The sequence below is a fragment of the Venturia canescens genome, chromosome 4 (assembly GCF_019457755.1).
Source record: "Venturia canescens isolate UGA chromosome 4, ASM1945775v1, whole genome shotgun sequence".
Lineage (NCBI taxonomy): Eukaryota > Metazoa > Arthropoda > Insecta > Hymenoptera > Ichneumonidae > Venturia > Venturia canescens.
In genome coordinates, this window is record NC_057424.1 from 3,720,371 (window position 1) to 3,740,379 (window position 20,009).

The following is a 20,009-nucleotide window of genomic DNA, read 5'->3' on the forward strand; positions in this document are numbered from 1 at the left end:
CAAATCAAGTAACTCTATACCTTCGATGTATTTATAAAGAAAAGAGAAACGATTTAAAAAATGAACAAACGAACAAGCAAAAGGGGAAACATCAAAATAATATCCACGTACTTACAGAATCATTTTACAAAAAAAAAAATAAAATAAAACAACAAAAATAATAAATCTTGTTCATCGCGCGTTAAATCATCAGGGATTCCTTGGCGAATTACGATTAACCATTTCACTGGAGTATTTTGAGTAAAGGGTTTAACAGACATAAGGTTGAAAGATGCATGGGTTGAATTATTCCTATACGGCGAGCGAGCGGAGGTTGTTTACGAAGTAGGACTTATTGAAAACCTAAAACCAGAATACCAACAGAAGGATATGTTACCAAATATAATATGTGAAATGCGAATAAGATATTTGTAGATACAGACCTTAGACATCTGAATATAGATCAAAGAATATATAGAGTCAATACTGTGAAAAAAAAAAAAAAACATAACCTATAACCCGTAGTGTCTATTAGCTGATGATCAATACTTGTAATTAACTTATAAAACAAAAAAAAACCAAAAAAAAACTATGACGAAGAGAAATATGATTGCGATTAAAGCGTTAATAAACGGTATATCTACGATCTACGGATCTTGTGATACAATCTTTTATCCGAATTATATACACGTCGCTCAGTGCGTGCGTGCGTGCGCGCGCGCCACAAATTTACAATAATGATTTATGCTTATTTTTCCTGTCAACGAATTTTTTGTGTTTTGGTTACAATGTCAGAAATTCTTTCGCAGAGATCGTTTCTGGAATGTTCACTCAAATTCCTCTGATATACGAAGGCACAAAAACATGATGCCAGTAGAGGAAGAAAATAAGAGACGCACGCGGGAATATAATCGAAATTTGCTTTTCTTTTCAACTCAAATCCTTATATGATTGTAATAGTGGAGCAAGCTGTGGATTCTTCGAGACAAAATTTATTCAAAAACTCGTATAACAAGTAGAAAAAATTTGTATCGAAAAAGTATTTCCATAGATAGAAGCTATTTTTTTATTTGATCGGATAACAAAAGAAACGCGATTTGGAAATTTGGATAACGGGGTCGAACGCTGTTGAAAATTCAGGTAAGTGAATTTGAAAATAATTTTCATTCCCTAAGAAAATCGAACCATATAATCATGGTATTTTAGTATTTATTGTTAAAATTACAAAATCTTATAACACTCTAGAAATATTCATAAATTAAATAATCGATTTCATATCAATCTTATATGTACACGCTGGTATTAAAAACAAGAATGATTTATTCCATGAATTTCTATAACAATAAAGATACTAAAAATCAGCTACTATTTTCTAGTGGATTCCAGAAAAAGGTAGTTTTTTATACTTCAACACTTTAGCCCTTTCGCTTTTTGTATAGGCTCTTGTCAAAATGTACAAAATTAAAAATTATACGTATTCTCGTTGAATTATGGATAAGGGAAATATTCTAATTCAATTTTTTTCTTTATATCAGAAAGAAATATAACGCACCCTAAGGAATGTTTGATTTGGGAAATTTTTTACAGAGGAAACATCGTACCTCATCAAATGGATACGCATCGGTATATCTTTTTTCAACGTCTCGCTGGCATTCAAAGTCCATTCGCGTTGATTAGTTAAAATTAATAGAGTTTCGAAAAGTCTAACCTATACGCACATGTAGCGAGTGAAATGGACAATTTTTGTAAACGAACCCAGTTGCGCCGAAAAGTAATGTTTCGCTCTTGGCACTGACTAGGGCATGAATCTCACGTTGAATAAATTATTCGGCATCATCATAATGATGGATGCAGGAATAAACTCCTTGACAAAATATATTTGTCCGGAACAAAGGGATATAAATATCTCGTAGCATGAAAGAATAAGTTGATGGTAAACACTTACGTATATACTCAATCAAACGAATAAAAGTAGCATATTCGGAATGTACAGAGTTTTTGCATCGGATCGCATTGTTTGCAACGATCAGAAGAAGATTCGAGGCTGCCAGGAATGAGCCGAAAAAAAGTTGTTTCCACGCTAGCGATTCGAAGGAGTGTAGAGTGGGGATCGATGATTCTTGATATATTTCAAGGCCGGTATATTTTTGTTTACTTATCTGTCAAACTTCTGGTCACCAGGTGCGCAAGTCATGTACATGGGAAGCGAAGGATTGCCGGTATCATAATATCCATAAATCGGTTGATTGTTCGTTTGCGAAGGATGAATTGGAGGTTGATGCATCATGTGCATGGGTTGAACATAAGACATCATTTGAACTGGTGCTGTGTTTGGAAGAGTGTTGGGATGAACATTGGGATGACCAAGTGTAGAGCCATTGAAAGATCCGACGTAAGCTTCATGATTGATCTTTCCGGAGTAAGCACTGGCTGGTCTGATGACAGATGCTTCGTGGATACTGGAGGCCATGGCAGCCATCCGGGCTTCGTTGACTTGATTGCTCCAGCGCAATCGACAAATGCAAATGATTATTATGACAATGGCGATGAACGCGACAACGCCACCAACGATTCCAATGATGAGAGTATCATCGGTGCCGGTAGATCCTCCGATGACAGAGGAACCACCAACTTCGCCGTTGTACTGTTTGTTCCTGCTGTTGTCGTTGATGGTCGGGGCAGCGGTCCAAATAATTTCAGGCTCCGAAGAAGTCGAGCGCATCGACGTCATCGTCGTCTTTGTCGTTATCTGCTCCGTAGTGTAAAATTTCCTCGTTGAAGTGATACGCTCGCAAGACAAAAGTTCTTCGCTTATGTCGGTCAAAATCATAGCCTTGAGATGCTCCGGGCCCCGGCATTCGATTCTCATTCTGTGAGAAGACATTTTCAACCAGCGCCAGAGGTGCTTCGCTTCGCAGTCGCAAATTATGGGATTAGTCTCGAGGCCGCGAAGCCTTATCATTCCGCTTCTCTCGTCCAACGCGGCAATAAACTGGGCTGGAATCGTCGAGAAATTGCTGCCCGAAACGTCGATATCGAGCCTCGTCGAACGGGGCACAGGGAATAACAATGCTGCCGGTATCGCATCTATCGAAGAATTTTTTATTCCCAAATGCAGTTGGGAACTTCTGACTCCGGCTAAAGCACTCGATAAAATACTTCGCAGCCTTTCGCCTCGCAACGTGAGCTCCCGTAGTCGAGGATGCATTCTGATCGATAGTAGCTCGTTACCAACCGTCGAGTCCTTTATCTCAACGTCGAGGAACTCGATATTCTGCATGGGACGGAGTATCCCCTGAACGTCGAAATAACCGAGTCTTGGATAGTCTTGGGCATTCAGCTCTCGTAATTTGGCTAAATTCTTAAAAGCACTTTTCTCAATTCTCGTACATTCGGTCAGATTGGAAATTCTCAGGACTCGCAAACGATCCAAACCTACGAAACTACTCTCGTTCAAATTCGTCACAAGATTACCAGAGACATCGAGCGATATCAATGCGGCAAGTGTCTTGAAAGTGTTTACTAAATTGCCAAAATCCTTCAAACGATTCGTCGAAATGTCGAGATTTTCCAATAGAGTCGCGCGCTCCAAAGCCGCTGGTCGAATGTCCTTTATTTCGTTGCCAGAAAGATTCAAATCTTTGAGGAACGGAGTTTCCAATCTTGTGACGCTTTTCATTCCTGTACGGGCGAGATTGAGCGATCGCAAGATTTTCGCTTCGCCCATTATTCCTCTGACGGCCTTTTCACTCAATGGATTGTCCGACAAATCGAGATATTTAACAGTGTTGACGATATCCTGGGTGAAAAACTCGGAGAGACGATTTTTCGCGAGGTTCAGGGACAACAGTTTGGAGGATTGTCTCTGTAAGGATTTCACTGGAATCTCGTTGAATCGGTTTTGCGACAAGTTAATTCTTTCCACCGAACGTATTCGCGCCGGATCGAATATTGTCTCGGGCAAAGAGGTTAATTTGTTGTCGCTAAGATCCAGATACTCCATCCGCAGTACACCCTCCATCGTTCTTTCGCTTAGAGTCTCCAAAACGTTTTTCGAAAGATCAAGAATTTGCAATTGCGTTGAATTGTGAAAGGCTAGATCGTCGACCGATTCGATTCGATTTTCGGAAAGTTTCAATTCTCGTAAATTTCCGAGCTGAGCGAAAGCGAATTCGGCGACGTTTCGCAGAGAGTTCGACGACAGATCGATGCGTTCGAGAAATTGCAAAGACTTGAAATACTCACTGGGGAACCTCGTTAAACGGTTTTGCCCGAGGTGAATCGCTCGGAGACGGGGATGAATGACGAAGCTCGTCGGCGACAAATAAGCTATTTCGTTGTCGGTAAGATCGAGAATCTCGAGACCTGTCCCGGTGTTGAAGTATTCACCGGCGAACGAGCCCAATCGATTTCCACGAAGATTCAACTCGTACAAATTCACCAGACCGACGAATGCACCGTTTTCAATTCTCTCAATCGCGTTGTACGACAAATCTATGTGAGTCAGATTGTGAAGATGTTGAAACGTTCCTTCGCTTATTTCTTGAAGATGATTATTCGCCAGAGCCAAACTCGTCAAAAGTTCGAGATTCAGCAGCAACACCGTCGGCAATACTTGGAGACCGGTTCGCGAAGCATCCAAGTTTATCAACGAAGTCGGAAATATTGGCGGGAAACCGCCGTACAATGGATTTCCACTTATATTGAGATAACGCAACTTTACGAGATCCTCGAAGGTGTCAGGACTCAAACGCTTAAGATTATTGTCCGCCAAATTCAGTGACAATAAATTATTCAGTGGCAATGGGCTGACCTGGGTTAAACGATTGTTGGACAAATCGAGATTCAACAGACTGTCTTCCAAACCGGCAAACGTATGCTGAGACACGGACGATAGCATGTTACCCGATAATTCGATGTTCATCAAGTTCTCAAAGCTCTGAAACAACCTCGCCGGAATTTCGCGCACTAAATTTCGCGTCAAGCCTAAAGAGGTCAAACTCGAAGCCGTCGATCTCAATAATTCACTCGATAACGCTGCTATACGGTTGAATTCAACGTGTAAATGGGTCAAAGATGGCAAACGACTTATCGCCAGTGCTGGCACCAGGAGAATATTGTTGTCCTGAAGGGAAAGCCATTTCAAATTTATCAATCCCTCGAAAGAAGACTCTTCGATCTGAAATTAATATCAGCAGATTAAAATTTTTATTGAAAAATTTTATAAATTTCTATTAGTGAATTTTTCTAAACTTTTCGATGTTTTTTGGATTACTGTAAAAAATTTTTCATAAACGTTTTTTAAGAGATCGATGAGTTCTAGGACCATAAAGTTTTTGCTGTAATGTATTGAAATTTGTCAAATCTGCGATAAATTGAACTTTGACCTCTAATAACTTAGAAACTATTAGATTTAACGAAAAATCATACGAGAACTTTTTTCTAGAGCGTGCGATTTTCTACACACGATGGGCTAGCAATAAAAAACAATATGTGAATGCAAAAAAGAATTTTCCAATGTTATTCTTATGGTAAATAGAAAAGTGCAATGTGGACTATCTAAATATTAATATGAGGGGCTTTAACTGGTGTCTTTTTATACCAAAAAGAAACTTCATATAACTGTAACGACACTTAACCAACAGCATCAAATTTTCTTGCTCTAAAATTCAACAATCATGCAACAATGATAGATTTGTGATTTTCTATATTTCCATTGTATGGTTCAAAATTTCTATTAGTCGTAATAATAAATAAATGATTATAATCGTGTTTTTCGAATCTTCGAGACGATTTCAATGAGTCACGTAATCAAAATGTAAATTTACATATACTTTTCTTTTCGTTTGAATCGCAATTCTATGCTTGCGAAATACTAGGAAAATTGAGTAACGAAGTATGTGTTTTAAAAGATACGGATAAATTGGTGGTTTTCTATTACTCCGTGATTAAGAAAGTCTTTATCAATCTCTTGACACTTCATTAGAATTTTTAACCAATTGATAAAATTCCAGACTTTGCGCCGTAAATACTCATTATTTCTTTTCTTCGTTTGCCACGAAAATGAAACTTTGAATTGGAGAAAGTAAAAATAAGAATTTTTGTCATTTAGCACAATATTTCAGGAGCTTATTAAAGGAAAGGTAACGTCAATTAGGTGAATAAAAGGCCCAATTTTAAGAATTTTTTTAGACGCTACAAATAATACAAATTGATTTTATTGATTTTAACATCACGATACAATATAGGAACGATATTTTATAAATTTTCAAAACTCAAATATTAATATAATCAACTCAATGGTAGCAAAAGCATTGCGGAATACAGTTGCCCACCGATTAAGAGTATAAGTTTAAATGTACTCGACCGATTCTTTTGAAATTCGGCATACTACTTCCTTACATAATTGACGAGATATCTACGGGAGAATTTTTTTTTTATGACACTTAGAAGTGAAAACTCCGATTTGTCGCCTAAAAAATAAGCCTATTTGTTATTGTGAAATTATTAATTATGAAAAATTGAAAAAAATCTCTCGTAGATACCTGATCAATTATTTAAAGTAGTAGTATGGCAAAATTTTTAAAAAATCAGTAGAGTAGATTTGGATTTATACTATTTTAGACCGGTGGGCAAGTTTATTCCGAAGTGCCTCTTCTACCATCGAGTTAATTATCAATATTTAAGTTTTTAAAATTCAGGAAATATTGTTCATTGTATTATGATGTTACAAACAATAAAATTAATTTGCATTATCTATAACGTCTAAAAAAATTCTCAAAATTAGACCTTTTTCACCTAATTAACGTTACCTCCCTCCCTCCCCCCCCCCCCCCCCCCCCCCTTAATGAATATGAAATGTCGAATTACCGTCCGCAGTGCATTCAAACTCAGGTCGAGCCTGGTAAGCGCTGTAAGATTAGCGAATGTATTGACCCCCAAACGACCAATGTTGTTTCTGCTCAGATCTAACACTTGCAGCTCGGCCAGACCGGTCAAATGTGTACGCTCAATTTCCTACAATTAAATCACATTTATTATCAGCAATGAACAAAATAATATTTCACTTTTAATGAATTATCTTTTCGTTACTCTTCAAATATTGATATTAATAAAACTCTAGTTTTTTTCTTCGTGAAAGTAGAGCTCATTTGTCTTGGACCAAAGTTTATTTCGATTTTAAACGCGCATAAATCGAATATCATGATATCGTCGGAACTCATTAATTGCTCGCTCTAAATCTCTGTTCCATTTTTTTCATATTAACTTTTATTGAGTCTTTTCGAAACGAATATTCTTAACTTCTTGAACGCAATATATATTTTTTTTTGTTTTACTACAAAACAGAATAGACTTTGATAAACAAAATAATTGAAAAAAATTAATTGAACGTGTAGTTTTGTGCGTTTACTTTCATATTTATAATTATCATTTTTCTGTGAGATATAAAATGAAAATAATATATATTAACGAGAATTTTTTATCCTGCTTATCAATACTATATAATGATCATCCAATAAAGTTTCAATGAATTTCAAATAATATAAGTTTGTGAGTGTTCATTGGAAGAAAAGTGAAAAAACATTTGCTTTCGTACAACGAATTCGATACATTTGAGGATAAAGTAAATAGTAGTTCGTGAGACTATTTTGATAATAACGAACGTGTTAATCATCAGCATTTATAACGTTGAACTCACGGTAATCAAATTGTTCGAGACATTGAGAAACTTGAGCGCTTGTAGATGCCGTAGTGCGTCGCTGGGGAATTCGTGGAGAAAGTTTGCCGAGAGGTCCAGCTGTAGTAAATTATAAGCACCTGCAAAACGTACCAAGATTTTTATTTATCTCTCTTTTCATTCCTCCCTCCTCTCACTTTCACACACACACACACACACACACACACGCACACACACACACACACACACACACACACACACACACACACACACACGCGCGCGCGCGCGCGCGCGCGCGCGCGCGTGTGCTCTCTCATACATCTTGCAGCGTCTTCTGCAATCTCTCGTTTTTTTTCATTTTTTTTTATCTGATTCATCATTACAAATAACACTCATTTCGATAAGAATCGATCGTATAATTGGCACAATAACACAAACGAATTGATGTGTCCTACACGAAGTTCCAATTAAAAAAAAAACATTAATGATAATCAAACGAGAGAAATATAAAAAGAAGGAAAAGAAAAAATAAGAAAGCAGCTCATAGTGTCACGTAATTATAAGTGTACGAGAGTTCCCCGCAGGGATCTTTCGAGAAAATTGGAAAGCGTTCTCTCTGTCTCAACCGTCAATATTGTACGATTGAGAATTTCTAAGCGTGTCCTTCGCCCGGTATTATGCTTGCACCGCGATTCATTTTTTCTTCCAATTTGTTTAAAATATACGAAAATCTTGTGCTTCGATAATGAATATAGTTTTGTTCATAAATAAAAAAAGTTTTAAACTGCTAAAAATACATGAACAAAACTATGATCGATTATTACGCAATTGAATCACAATCACCAAGAATCATGAGTTTTTATCACAACTCGGACTGTTTGAAATTCGAGAAACGATAGTAAGCATTTTGAATATACGTTTATTTTGACTATACAAGATTAAGGAAACTGAATCATTAGATCGTTTGGTTGAAATAAAAAATAAAATGATTAATTATTTTTATTGTTATAATTATAATTATAATCTGACTGGAGACGGAGAATATAATCTCTGAAATAAATCGTGCGTGGTTTCAATAACGAGAGCTCCAGTTTTAGAACAATTACTTGTATATTCAACAACGCAGCCAATTACATTGCAGATGATAAAATATAAAAAGAAAGGAATTACATTAAAATAATCGTGAGTGTCGATCGACAGAAGAAATCTTGCACGGGATTCGAGAGGAAATCACCTCGCAACTGTCTCTCCGACGGAAAGATCCGTGGGAGCGGCCGGATTAGACACAGAATGTTTGTTGCGCGTTGCGCGTCATATATAGAACCACGTAAACGCGTAGCGGCGTAGCATGCGAACCTCGAGCTCATTCTTAACATCTCACGAGGTCGGTGGGCACGCTGAGGGACCGCAACTCTCGGTGTACAGTGAAAACAACGTAAATTACACTGTGCTTACGATACATATAAAAATACGAGTTTAGTCGTAAATGTATACGGGATTTTTCACGCGAACTGAACGAGTTTCTCCCTCAGTTTCGAGTTCTCGTTTTTCGCGCATCCGAATATCAGATTCTCTTCGAATAGAAATCGATTCGTCAATACTCCGCAAAACGTTTTCTCGAAAAATTATACCTACTTCACCGTGCACTTTTTCCACTAAAAAATTTCAAACGTGAAAAGAGAAAATTCTTTTTCCCCAATAATGTTCAAGTTCACGAATTTCAACTGGAACGCGAATATATGTATATATTTTTTTTCCCCAGCAAAAGTTTCAGAATACACGCCTCGAGTCCTTTTTTAGGTTTAAGGAGAAAAAAATGGTATGGAGAACATAACGATTTGAGCAAAAGTAAAAATGGAACTGCAAACATGAAAAAAAGGTTCGATTCAGAGCAGAGACGCCGATACAGTTCACGATCGCATTTACGCAGGTTTTTCCCACGATTCGTTCTCTAGCGGTTTTTTTGCTCGAAGGAGCCGCCGCGAGGAAACGAATGCAAAGGAGCTGAGATGGCGTTCCGCCGCTCGCACTCGGCTTTTCCTCTCCGCATTCTCTCGGTATTTTCCTTCGCAAGTTCGTTCCCTTTCCCGCGATATTGTACGCACCGCCGCATTGTGCGTTTTCGCAGACGATCGACAAAAATTCTTATCGCTCAGTTTTATTTTTGTTCAGGTTCCCTCCAGAAATGAAACTTTACCGAGAGTGAAAATAATTTTACAAGAATGCGCATTCGCATATTTTCAAGCTACGCGTGCGAGCAGATTGCGTTATCTTTTCATTGCATACCTTTGAATACATCGCTGTTGAAACGAGTGAGATCGTTTCTCGATAAGTTCAAGAAGAGAACGTGGCTTAGACCGGTTAGAGAACCATCCTCCATGTGCGACAACTCGTTACGACTAAGATCGACCCGCAGAAGAGATTCGCCGAGGTTTGAGAACGCTCCACGCGGAAGAAAACCTGAAATATTCATTAGTAAGAAATTTCCAATTGTTTCTATATAATGAAAATGAATCGATTCGAAAAATTTGTAATGAGAGCCTCCGTTGAATTTTTGTACCGATTCCCGAGCCGAGATAGTTTTCTTGTTTTTTCATATAAATTCTGATTTAAAAATTCAAAAATAATACGCTCAATATGTTAGTTTATCTATAGATCCTATCTTTCGAATAATTATATGAGATTGTAGGATGCATTTTTATAGGAACTGTAGGGGAGACCGGGGCAAAACGAGATACCTAAGGAAATATTGAACTTTTTAGAAGTTTGGAAAGCTCTGTTTATTTTTTTCTCCCAAAAACTAACAAATGTACTGGAATTCTTTTCAATTTAAAAAAAAAAAGGAAAAAAAAAAAATCCGAGGCAAAAAGGGGTATTTCTCAAAAACTCACGAAATTTTTTTTACTATGATTTTAATTCAATGCACCTTGGGTGCATTTGCACCCGTGACCGAGTGCTTCCGACGTATACCGCTGTAAGCGTTGAAAGCGATCTCAGCGCTTACAGCGCTCAAACGTAAGTCGAGCGCACGCTGTGAACGCTCTCAGCGCTTACAACGCTCTAACGTACGTCGAACGCGCCCTCTGTAATTCAATTAAAAATTAATGATACGAATAATAAAAAGAGAATTTGAAAAAAAAACGAATTTTTTGAAAAAAAAAATCAAAATCTAAAAATAACACGATAGTTTGGAAAAAATATGTTTCTTCATGTTCTTTTCGGACAAGTATAAAAATTGAAAAAAAAAAAGATAAAAAAAAATTTCTCTCATTTTTCGGGTATCCCGTTTTGCCCGGTATCCCCTATATGTACCTTTCAAACTGGTATGGGAAATATTCCGAGTTCACGTGATCGAATTTTTGTGGCATTTAGTTCCGTTCGCATCATGCAAGTTTTTTTTTAATACGGAAGAGCAGAAGAGCATTGAAATTTTGATTATTCGATGATTTTTAGTTTGAGCTTTTCAGATTTGATCCAACCGAAAATGAAATTCGAAAATTTCGAGATTCATTGAATGGGTTGTCGCACTATATTTGAATTAATGACTCTCGGAATATAAATGTTGTCAATAATTGAAAATGTGTATATACGGCTCACCTATGTCGTTGCCGGAGAGTGAGAGGACTCTTATGGCTTTGGGGCCCTTTAGAGATTCGGCAGGTACAGCGGTAAGATTGTTATCATCGAGATACAATTCCTCAAGGTTATCGCAGCCTTTGAAGATTCCTTCCTCGATGCTGCGGATCCCGTTATGACGGAGATCGAGTAATCTCAAGAGATGCATATCCCGAAACTCGTTGCTCGAGAATATCGGATTGAGATTGTCACCGAGTAAATTGTCACTTAGCCGAAGTTCACGGAGTCGTGTTTGCGCACTGAGGAGCCGATCCATTAGCCGGTAAATCGAATTACCCGAGAGATCGAGCTTCTCAATGGCGAGGCCCGAATTCAAAAGATCCTCGGGTAATCTTTGATAACCACAATTTTTCTGACTCAACCACGTTATCGGTTGATCTCTCAATAACTCGAGGGTATCGCTCGTAAAAATAACACGATCGCAATTCATCCTCAGCGCACGATGATTGTCCGGTGCTATGGTGCATTTGCAAGGGACATGAAGCTCTCTCTTCAACTCTATGCATGGCCGCCATTGGGCCTGACTAGCTTCGAATACTCCGATGAGAAAAAACAGTCTCAGGATTGTATTGCTGAAAAAATAAACGATACGATTCACGGTTATTTCCGAACGGGAACCGATTCACACCTCGTTATCTTTATCATTTATTTAATCAATTATTCTTCATATTTGTAAATAAATTAATTTTTTTCATTGATTATTTATTATTCTCTATATGTTTCGTCAATTGTAATTTTCAAGAAAAATAAGAGCACATTATTTTCATATCAACGCATGTTATATATAGAGCTTTCCAGCTTTTCGAAAAAGTTCATATTATATTTATCACTTTTTGTTATCCTGATAAAATCGTCACCCAAACGATACTCAACCAATTGTTTTTGGCGAAATCATTTGCAAAGGCCATTGGAATATTCCTTTGAAATGTCTCTTCACGGTCTATTGATGTTTTTTCTAGAGGTATTTGTATGAGATCCGATTTCTTGTTTTCGTGTTGGTTTTTCTCTCAAATTTCAGAAAGTGAATAATAATTACTGCGTACAATAGGCATTTAAGTAGATGGAGTTCTTTTTAAAACTCGTGAGAAAAAAATTACTCTCGGTGACAAAGATCGTTCAAAAATCCTTAGTAAATAGAGGATTTCATATATATTTGAAAAATGTTGGGAGTGTGTTGATCGAGTTTCGAGTCAATGGCATCTACTTGACGAAAAAAGTTTCACTCTCATCGTATTTTATCTGGCTGAGAAATCATCGTCATGCGAAACGCTTCGGAAGTCTTTTCGAATAAAACTAACAACAATAAACGAAGAATAAACGAAGAAGTACAATGGGAATTCTTGGGTTCTGCTGGTGGGTTTAAAATCTTAAGAAAGTGCGATATCCAATTGAATAAAGTACCGAATACGAAGCTCCCGATAATTAAGCATCTCAGCCACATAAATTGATGATAATAATAATAATAATAATAATAATAATAATAATAATAATAATAATAATAATAATAATAAAGATTTTCTTTAGCTCATCTCAATTCCGCAGTTGTGAAAAGTGCGAATATGACAACAATACTTTCAAATCGAACTCTTCTGTCGCTCGATACTCACTGTCAGTGTCAAACAAAATTAACAATGCATACGAATAATCAAATGAGAGAAAAAAAAGTGAGCGTTGAGCGAGGAGCAAAAAAGGTGGGTGAAAAAACAGCCTTGAGAGCGTTGCACGCAATGGTAAGGAGTTTTCAGTAACGTGAATAAATCAAGGTCCTTGGTGAATGTGTGAGCAACGTGAGAAAGAAGCTAGTTTCCCCGTCGATTTTCAGGCGCCCAACAGATGTCGTTCGCGAGATCTCCGCCATTGATGCCTGACGTTTGTTGGCAGATACCGGTTCGATCGGTGTTCAGACCGGAATTGCTCAGAGAGCTATACAAGCACGAACATTTCGAATAGCTCTCGTATTTTTTACTCTGCTCCCATAATTTCGACATTTTCTCGAAGAGAATAGGAATAAAGTGTTTTCTGACGGGATGCAAGCGCGGGGCAGCTAAGACGGTTTCAGTCCCATGCGGGCGAGGGAGAATGTGAGAAATTACGGTTTAGTTGTTCGCTTTGACGAGAGTGAACAATAGAGGAAGAATATGAATGATGTTAGCGACAAGAGAGGTTGTTCCGCACACGCACAAAGACTCGTTTGTAAAAAAGAGTTTTATGCTCTTTATATTGTGTGCAACACCGGCACGATGAGTTTTCCTCGATCGCGAGAAGAATCTCTCGCGCTCTTCTCCTCTTTTGGCTCGGCCAGCATTAGTCTCCGTCGCCCGTCTTATTCCATTGAGGCTACAGTGCCGCCGCGAGCATCGTGCCTTGCTCCGGAAATTGTACGCAAACGCGAGAAGAGGTAAAAAATTATAAGTGAGCTGCTTCTCTGTATAGTGGGCTCGTGCTAATTAGGAAAAAGCGTGGAATGTGCCGTATCACGAGAGCGCATGCAGGGAGCGAAGAAGCCGAAAGTTGAAGGAAGGTGAGCTAACATCGCTCAGTCGCGAGAGGCTCTTTTTCTCTTGGAAAGGATTCGAGCCACTGTCAACGACTGTGAAACTTTATTGTTGCTTATGTAGGTTTACTTTGCTCATTAATCGCCGCCTCACCGGAAGGTTGACAAGATTTCCGTTAACAGCACAAAACTTCTCTGCTCTATTGCGACGTTCTCGACCAACGTGAAGCAACGTTTTTCTCTCTCCTGGATCCACGTCAGGGTTTCATATGGGTCATTCCATACGAAACCGACCATTTTCTATTTTGCTGAAAATTTTCTATTAATTTGTACCTACTGAAAGAAGTCGTTCCTAATTTTTTTAGATTTTTTCCTCAAACCATCTCATCACAAGAAATTTTTCAAAATTTCGTTCAATTTTTTTTTGTAAACACTCACAACTTGTTCAATATCAGAGATATCGAAATAAAATAGTAGGTCATTTTTTTCGTCTTGAGTTGTAGTTTTATGGAAAAAAATACAAAAAAAAAATAACAAAATGAATTTTCACACTATTTTCAGTTTTTAACCAAAAATATATTTTTTTTCAAACTTGGACCATATTGATTTTTTTTTAATTCACCACGTTTTAATAAACCTTTTTACACATGCAGAAAAATTTTTAGCTTGTAATGTTCATAACTTGTTACTTTTTTTTCTATTTATTACCATGTGTCAAACGAAAAAGCGTTTTTCTTCCTTGAATGGACAACGCAAGTATCAGAGAAGAAACGTTCCGGTTCATTTTGGTTTTTTTTTTAATGTCTCTACGTCTACGACCTTTTCAGTGGTTATTACGTCATTTCAAAAACGTCCGTTTTTTTGGCTTTTTTTTATATGCTTTCTAGATACAATTTTTTGTTCTCAATTCTGCGAACGAGTCCTCGAAGGTTCTTAGCTTCAATTTTGTAATTGGAAAAATTTATTACCATTATTTTTTGCACAATTATCACGTTTTTACCAAAAGAAGACAAATTTTCAAAGCTGTCGCGTACTGCGAGAACTATTAGGTAGGTTTCACAGGATATTTCAAAAATAACAAAAGTTGCATTTCCAATTATTTTAGGCATTGGAATTTTTTTTTTTTTTATATTTTTTTTTCAGAAATTTCTTTCTTCATCATTTGTTAATTAAGTAGAACCTCAAGTACATTGAATGTCGTAGCTCGAAAAGGATGGGGTTCTTTTTATGAAATTTTGACAGAAAAAAAATTTTTATTTTTTTTATACTTTTCCAATTCATTAGAATTTTATCAGATTTTTTTCCAAGATTTTATCAATAAGGTTTTCAAGATATTTATAAATGAAAAATTCAAATATAAAAATGAATCTTTTTTTGCTTTAGATATTCTAACACAACTTCATAGTTCACAAAAAACCCGGATCAACGTCGAGAGTAAATATTTCAGGTTAAAAAAATTTTAGAAAATAATGTGATGAAATTCTAATGAATTAAATTAAAAAAAGATTACTTTTTTCTCTGTTAAAATTTTATTTAACTTTTCTGGATTTTTGTCCGGAAACTTTGCCCCGGTAGTGTACGTAGCGATTTGAATGTGTAATAATTAGAATAATTTTGAATCAAATCACTCTACTTGCGTTATCCATTCAACGAAGAAACACGCTTCTTTGTTTGACACGTAGTAAAAAATAGAAAAAAAGTAATAAGTTATGAACAAGCTAAAAATTTATCTGCATGTGTAAAAAGGTCTATTAAAACGTGGTGAATTAAAAAAAAAAAATCAAAATGGTCCAAGTTTGAAAAAAAATATATTTTTGGTTAAAAACTGAAAAAAGTATGAAAATTCATTTTGTTATTTTTTTTTTTGTATTTTTTTCATGAAACTACAACTCAAGACGAAAAAAATGACCTACTATTTTATTGCGATATCTCTGATATTGAACAAGTTGTGGGTGTTTACAAAAAAAAATTGAACGAAATTTTGAAAAATTTATTGTGATGAGATGGGTTGAGGAAAAAATCTAAAAAAATTAGGAACGACTTCTTTCAGTAGGTAAAAAATAATAGAAAATTTTCGCAAAATAAAAAATGGTCGGTTTCGTATGGAATGACCCATATACATTACCTTTCTTTTTTTTTTACGAGGCTTCATCGACCAACAATTTAACTATTTGATGAGAGATCGTGTATAATTAGGAACAATAAAATTTTTCACTCTCAAACACGTCTATAGGAAAATCTGATGTCAGCAATAGTTGCTTATGCAGCCAATACCTCCATTCTCTGAAGCTAACTTTCTCTCTCAAATTCGTTATGTTATTATTTTTTTATGTCACTCGCGTTCCTATAAATCATCCAAAACCGAGTCTTTGGATCGTGAAATGTTACTCGTTGTATTCATTATCCAACGAAGCAGCTCACACGATACGTGAGTGCCCGTATGCAATTTTCTATCGTCCGGCAATACATTTCATCTGCGCCGTGTATTCGAAACACGTCCACTTGCTTCCACATACCGAATTACCGAACCAGCCGCCCCATACATACTGGGTGTCCATTTTTTTTTTCTTTAGTCTTAATAATACAAACAACGCTTGCATGATTTTTCGCCAACAAGAGTCTTTGAGAAATTTTAGATCATACCGAGCGGATCAAGGTTCAACGAACTAATCTGGGCACTGTGCTCAGCTCACCGAGAAATCCTTTATTTCAAAACAATGATCTCAAAACCATGAGAATGGTACGCTCCCTTCCTGACCAAATAATCCCGAAAACGATAGGGTATAGAGCGAGGATCAAATCAAATTTCCTGGGAATAATGTTTCTCCTCTTTTTGGATCCCGAATATTTCGGTCCTGAGAGCGAGCCCCCCCCCCCCCCCCTTCCCCGGCTCCAAAAAGAATCCAATGTCCGAGAATTACGTGCAATCTTTCAACTTTATGGTTCTGATCCGCATTGAGAAGTAAATTACTATACGACAGAGAGCTCTGTCAATGACTTTCTTACGAAAAACTTAATATGTTCCAAAAAAGATTGCTAGTCGCGAAAAATTATATATTCGCTTGCTGACTGAGAATTAGATTTGAAATCTCAATGTAACGCACCCAAGTATTCTGACTAACGTGCCTCGTCGATTGCTACACACCAACACCAGACGCACAATAAATAACGAGCGAAATACTTTCTCATTATCGTGACTCTCCATACGTGATTGAAATAATTACACTTCTATATCTTGTGAATGTAAATGTGTGCAAATAAACGAGGCATATTCTCCACTGACGTTTCGTGCACGTGCTCGCGAATGCGTACAGCAGTATTGTTATTAATGAATAAACAAACGCATAATTGGCTTTACGAGATAGAAGAGACGATGAATTAGCGGTGAAAAGTCTGAGAAAAAACATGATGGATTATTAGGTTTTTCGGCAAAATATATTTTCTGTAGTCACGTGTGCCTCAGCGATTCTGATGCGCGGTGTGAACGCAGCACTTTTTTACTCCAGCACGCACGAACGCAGTACACGACACATGCGAGACACAGTTTGTGGAACACGAAGAAAGCAACAACGGTATGGATCATGGATCGGCCAGAGACTCGCAATTTCACTCTCGAACCTGCAACTCCACTTCAAGGATGAATTTCATAGATGAGAAAATTTATAGACAGTGATTTCAGGATCGTCGTAGATAAATTCATATTTTATTATGATTGATGCGAGAATTCCTCGACGAGAAAAACAAAAACAGAAATTATTCAACGGCTTAATTCGCGCGAGTGCCTTATTCGAGCGTGAAAATGTCACGGGTCATTCGCGAAGCCGTAATCGAGAAAAATCATTACCAGTCACGCCGCCGCCGTTTTCCTGACTTCGCGTATCTTTAAATCTTGGAATTTTTAATCGTCATTATCAAAGTTGTAACGTTTCCTGCACGAATTACGAGTACGGTCATACTAGGCGTTACATAGTCCACTAGTAGTTTCTTTCGATTCTCCGTTGCTCAAGATGCTTTATCTCTTTTTATTTCCTTTCATTATATAATATTATATCCCGATGACTGGACTCTGCCGAGCACTCGAGGTCCAGTCCGATCGTTAGTCAACGCCCACTTTTTATACGCTGAGTTTCGATATTATGCAAGATCCCGATCAGTGCTTCGAGTATATATAGCTTTTTTCGGAAAAATCAATGAAAACAAAAAAAAATAGTATTTCTGCAAACATCGTTTGGGATTCGGAGCCGAGATGCTTTTGATCTTGATCCTCGAAAAGTAAAAAAGGTTTAAGTATATGACACCGCGAATCGTGTTTTTAGGTATTTTCTTTCGTGTTCGTCGGTACGTCGAAACGAAAATGTGGGTAAAAGATGTGTTGAGAAATCTTGGTAAAAACTTAAAGGATTGATTTGAGAGAATTTCTGTATCGACTCTCCTTGTCTTTTGTCTGACGCAGATGCTTAGGACTGTTGCACACTTCGAATCCTCTGCTTCCTCTCTCTTTCTCTTTCACTATTCGAAGGCTTGATCACGCAGAAGCATTTAACGAGGCACGGTACGGGGATAACGGTTCTTCTCGAGACAGGAATCCTCGGAGCTTGGAATAAAAATAAATAAGAGAAATAAAGCTGAAGAGAAATGACGGAGAAGAAAGTTGATCGATCTTTGCCACAGCGGGCTCTCGACGCATGGCTCCTTTCGGCCGCCAATTTCGCCGGACCTTGACCGATATCATACGATATTTATCCGCGTTGGTACCGATACCCCGTTCAATGATAAACAGAGGGCAGAAAAAACTAGCACTAAATCAGCTCTTAGTCGGCCCAAATTAACGCTCCTTTTTTTTAAACAAATTTCAATGTTTTTACTCGTCATAGTAGGTTCTCTCGGACAACGAAATATCGTCGCCTAATTAATTCATTTTGTTTTCGACCTCTTTCGCTCAATGTATGCTCAACGTTTTATCATTCCGCGCGAGCATGCGTGCGAAGATCAAGTTTCTTAGTTTTTATATACCTATACACACCTCGCTAGTTTTTTTTCCATTCTCATTTCGCGAATTCACGCTTTTTATGTATTTCATAAATTATTCGTATTTTGCCGTCCGCTCGCATGTATTTCGTCCGGTTTTTTACACGCCGAATTTTATGCAAAGCGACTCTGCTACTTTACGTTATTCGTCTTCCGACCGAATTTTTTTTATGCCGATGCGATTTTAATTACACACTTATCTTTGCGAAAAATCGAGGAATACAGCGAAAAGTTTTTGGAAATTAAGTTTATTCTTTTGAACATCATTACGTGCGCATTTTAATTGTGAATCTCAAGTTTTTTAATCGGTTCGGCAAGATGCACGCGCAATTCGCGCGATTTTAAGTCAACTATAATTATTATGAACATCAAAAGTTATTCGAAGCTATCAAAACAAAGTGCGAACGAGCTGGATCGAAGTAATGCTTCTTTTATATTTGGATAGCTACGTGGAATTCGCTTTGAGAACATCGAAATTTTGTGACCCCAAATATATTTGATCGTGAGTATGAAACTATAAAAAGGTTTTATTTGTTTCGCTAAAAATGACGAGGAAAATGTTTGTGAATCACTGCGCGCGCAAAGTTGAGCGGCCGAAATGTTGGGTCAATGACTCGAGGGGATTCGAAGGTCAAATAATAAGAATTTTGAAGCTTGCTCAAAGATCGTTGCTCCTCTTTTCCCCATTGGATTTTCTCAGAATGAAGAATGATTTGATTTGATTATGACTATGAAAGATGGGCATAATTATACGATTATAAAAAGGAGGAGCAACGAATAGCCCTGAGGTATGAAAAAAGTGAGCGAGGGACGAAGCAGTCGATCGGGAAACTCAGTCTCGATGGGGGTAAATAAACTAGATCGTATGAAAAAAAAAAGAAGAGGAAGAAAACACTCACGCCATGATTCGTCCGATCTTGAGGATGTTTCGCAAAATATATTTCTTATTTGCACTCACAAGAAGCACGCGAACAAAACTTCGAGTATGCCTCTGGAGCTCTACAATTAGTCGTCGAACAGTGTCAGCATCCACATACGTCAAAAACCATCACGAGAATCACGGAAAAACTGCGTTATTTCAATGTACCGAGCGGGAAGAAATTGAGACTAAATAATAGGGAGTCATCGTTGCAACTTCACCGATGCAGCGAGACGTAATTCGAATAACTTATTCCCCTTGCTTAAATATGTTAT

General features: G+C 37.3%; 1 protein-coding gene across 2 annotated transcripts; it reads right to left on the minus strand.

Annotated features, from left to right (window-relative positions):
• Positions 1-1,168: 1,168 nt before the first annotated feature.
• On the minus strand, positions 1,169-19,964 carry LOC122409187 (protein artichoke). Of its 2 annotated transcripts, none has more exons than XM_043416522.1 (6): positions 19,715-19,964; positions 11,255-11,865; positions 9,944-10,117; positions 7,679-7,797; positions 6,850-6,996; positions 1,169-5,158 (listed from the first exon to the last, which is right to left on the minus strand). In XM_043416522.1, the coding sequence occupies exons 1-6, from the start codon at positions 19,717-19,719 to the stop codon at positions 2,135-2,137; spliced, it is 4,080 nt and encodes a 1,359-aa protein (XP_043272457.1). In that variant the 5' UTR covers positions 19,720-19,964; the 3' UTR covers positions 1,169-2,134. The 2 variants fall into 2 exon arrangements, with proteins under 2 accessions (XP_043272457.1, XP_043272456.1); XM_043416521.1 differs by lacking the exon at positions 19,715-19,964 and adding an exon at positions 12,167-12,690.
• Between the last annotated feature and the right edge of the window lie 45 nt (positions 19,965-20,009).

What these genes read in the sequence shown, in the direction of transcription:
- LOC122409187 (XM_043416521.1), bottom strand. Translation starts at nt 12,201, where the DNA reads ATGGCCTTTGCAAATGATTTCGCCAAAAACAATTG. An exon ending in CAACAGCGATGTATTCAAAG is followed by an intron (nt 7,798 to 9,943) that starts GTATGCAATGAA and finishes TACGTTTTGCAG; the next exon opens with GTGCTTATAATTTACTACAG. An exon ending in TCTCGAACAATTTGATTACC is followed by an intron (nt 6,997 to 7,678) that starts GTGAGTTCAACG and finishes ATTTAATTGTAG; the next exon opens with GAAATTGAGCGTACACATTT.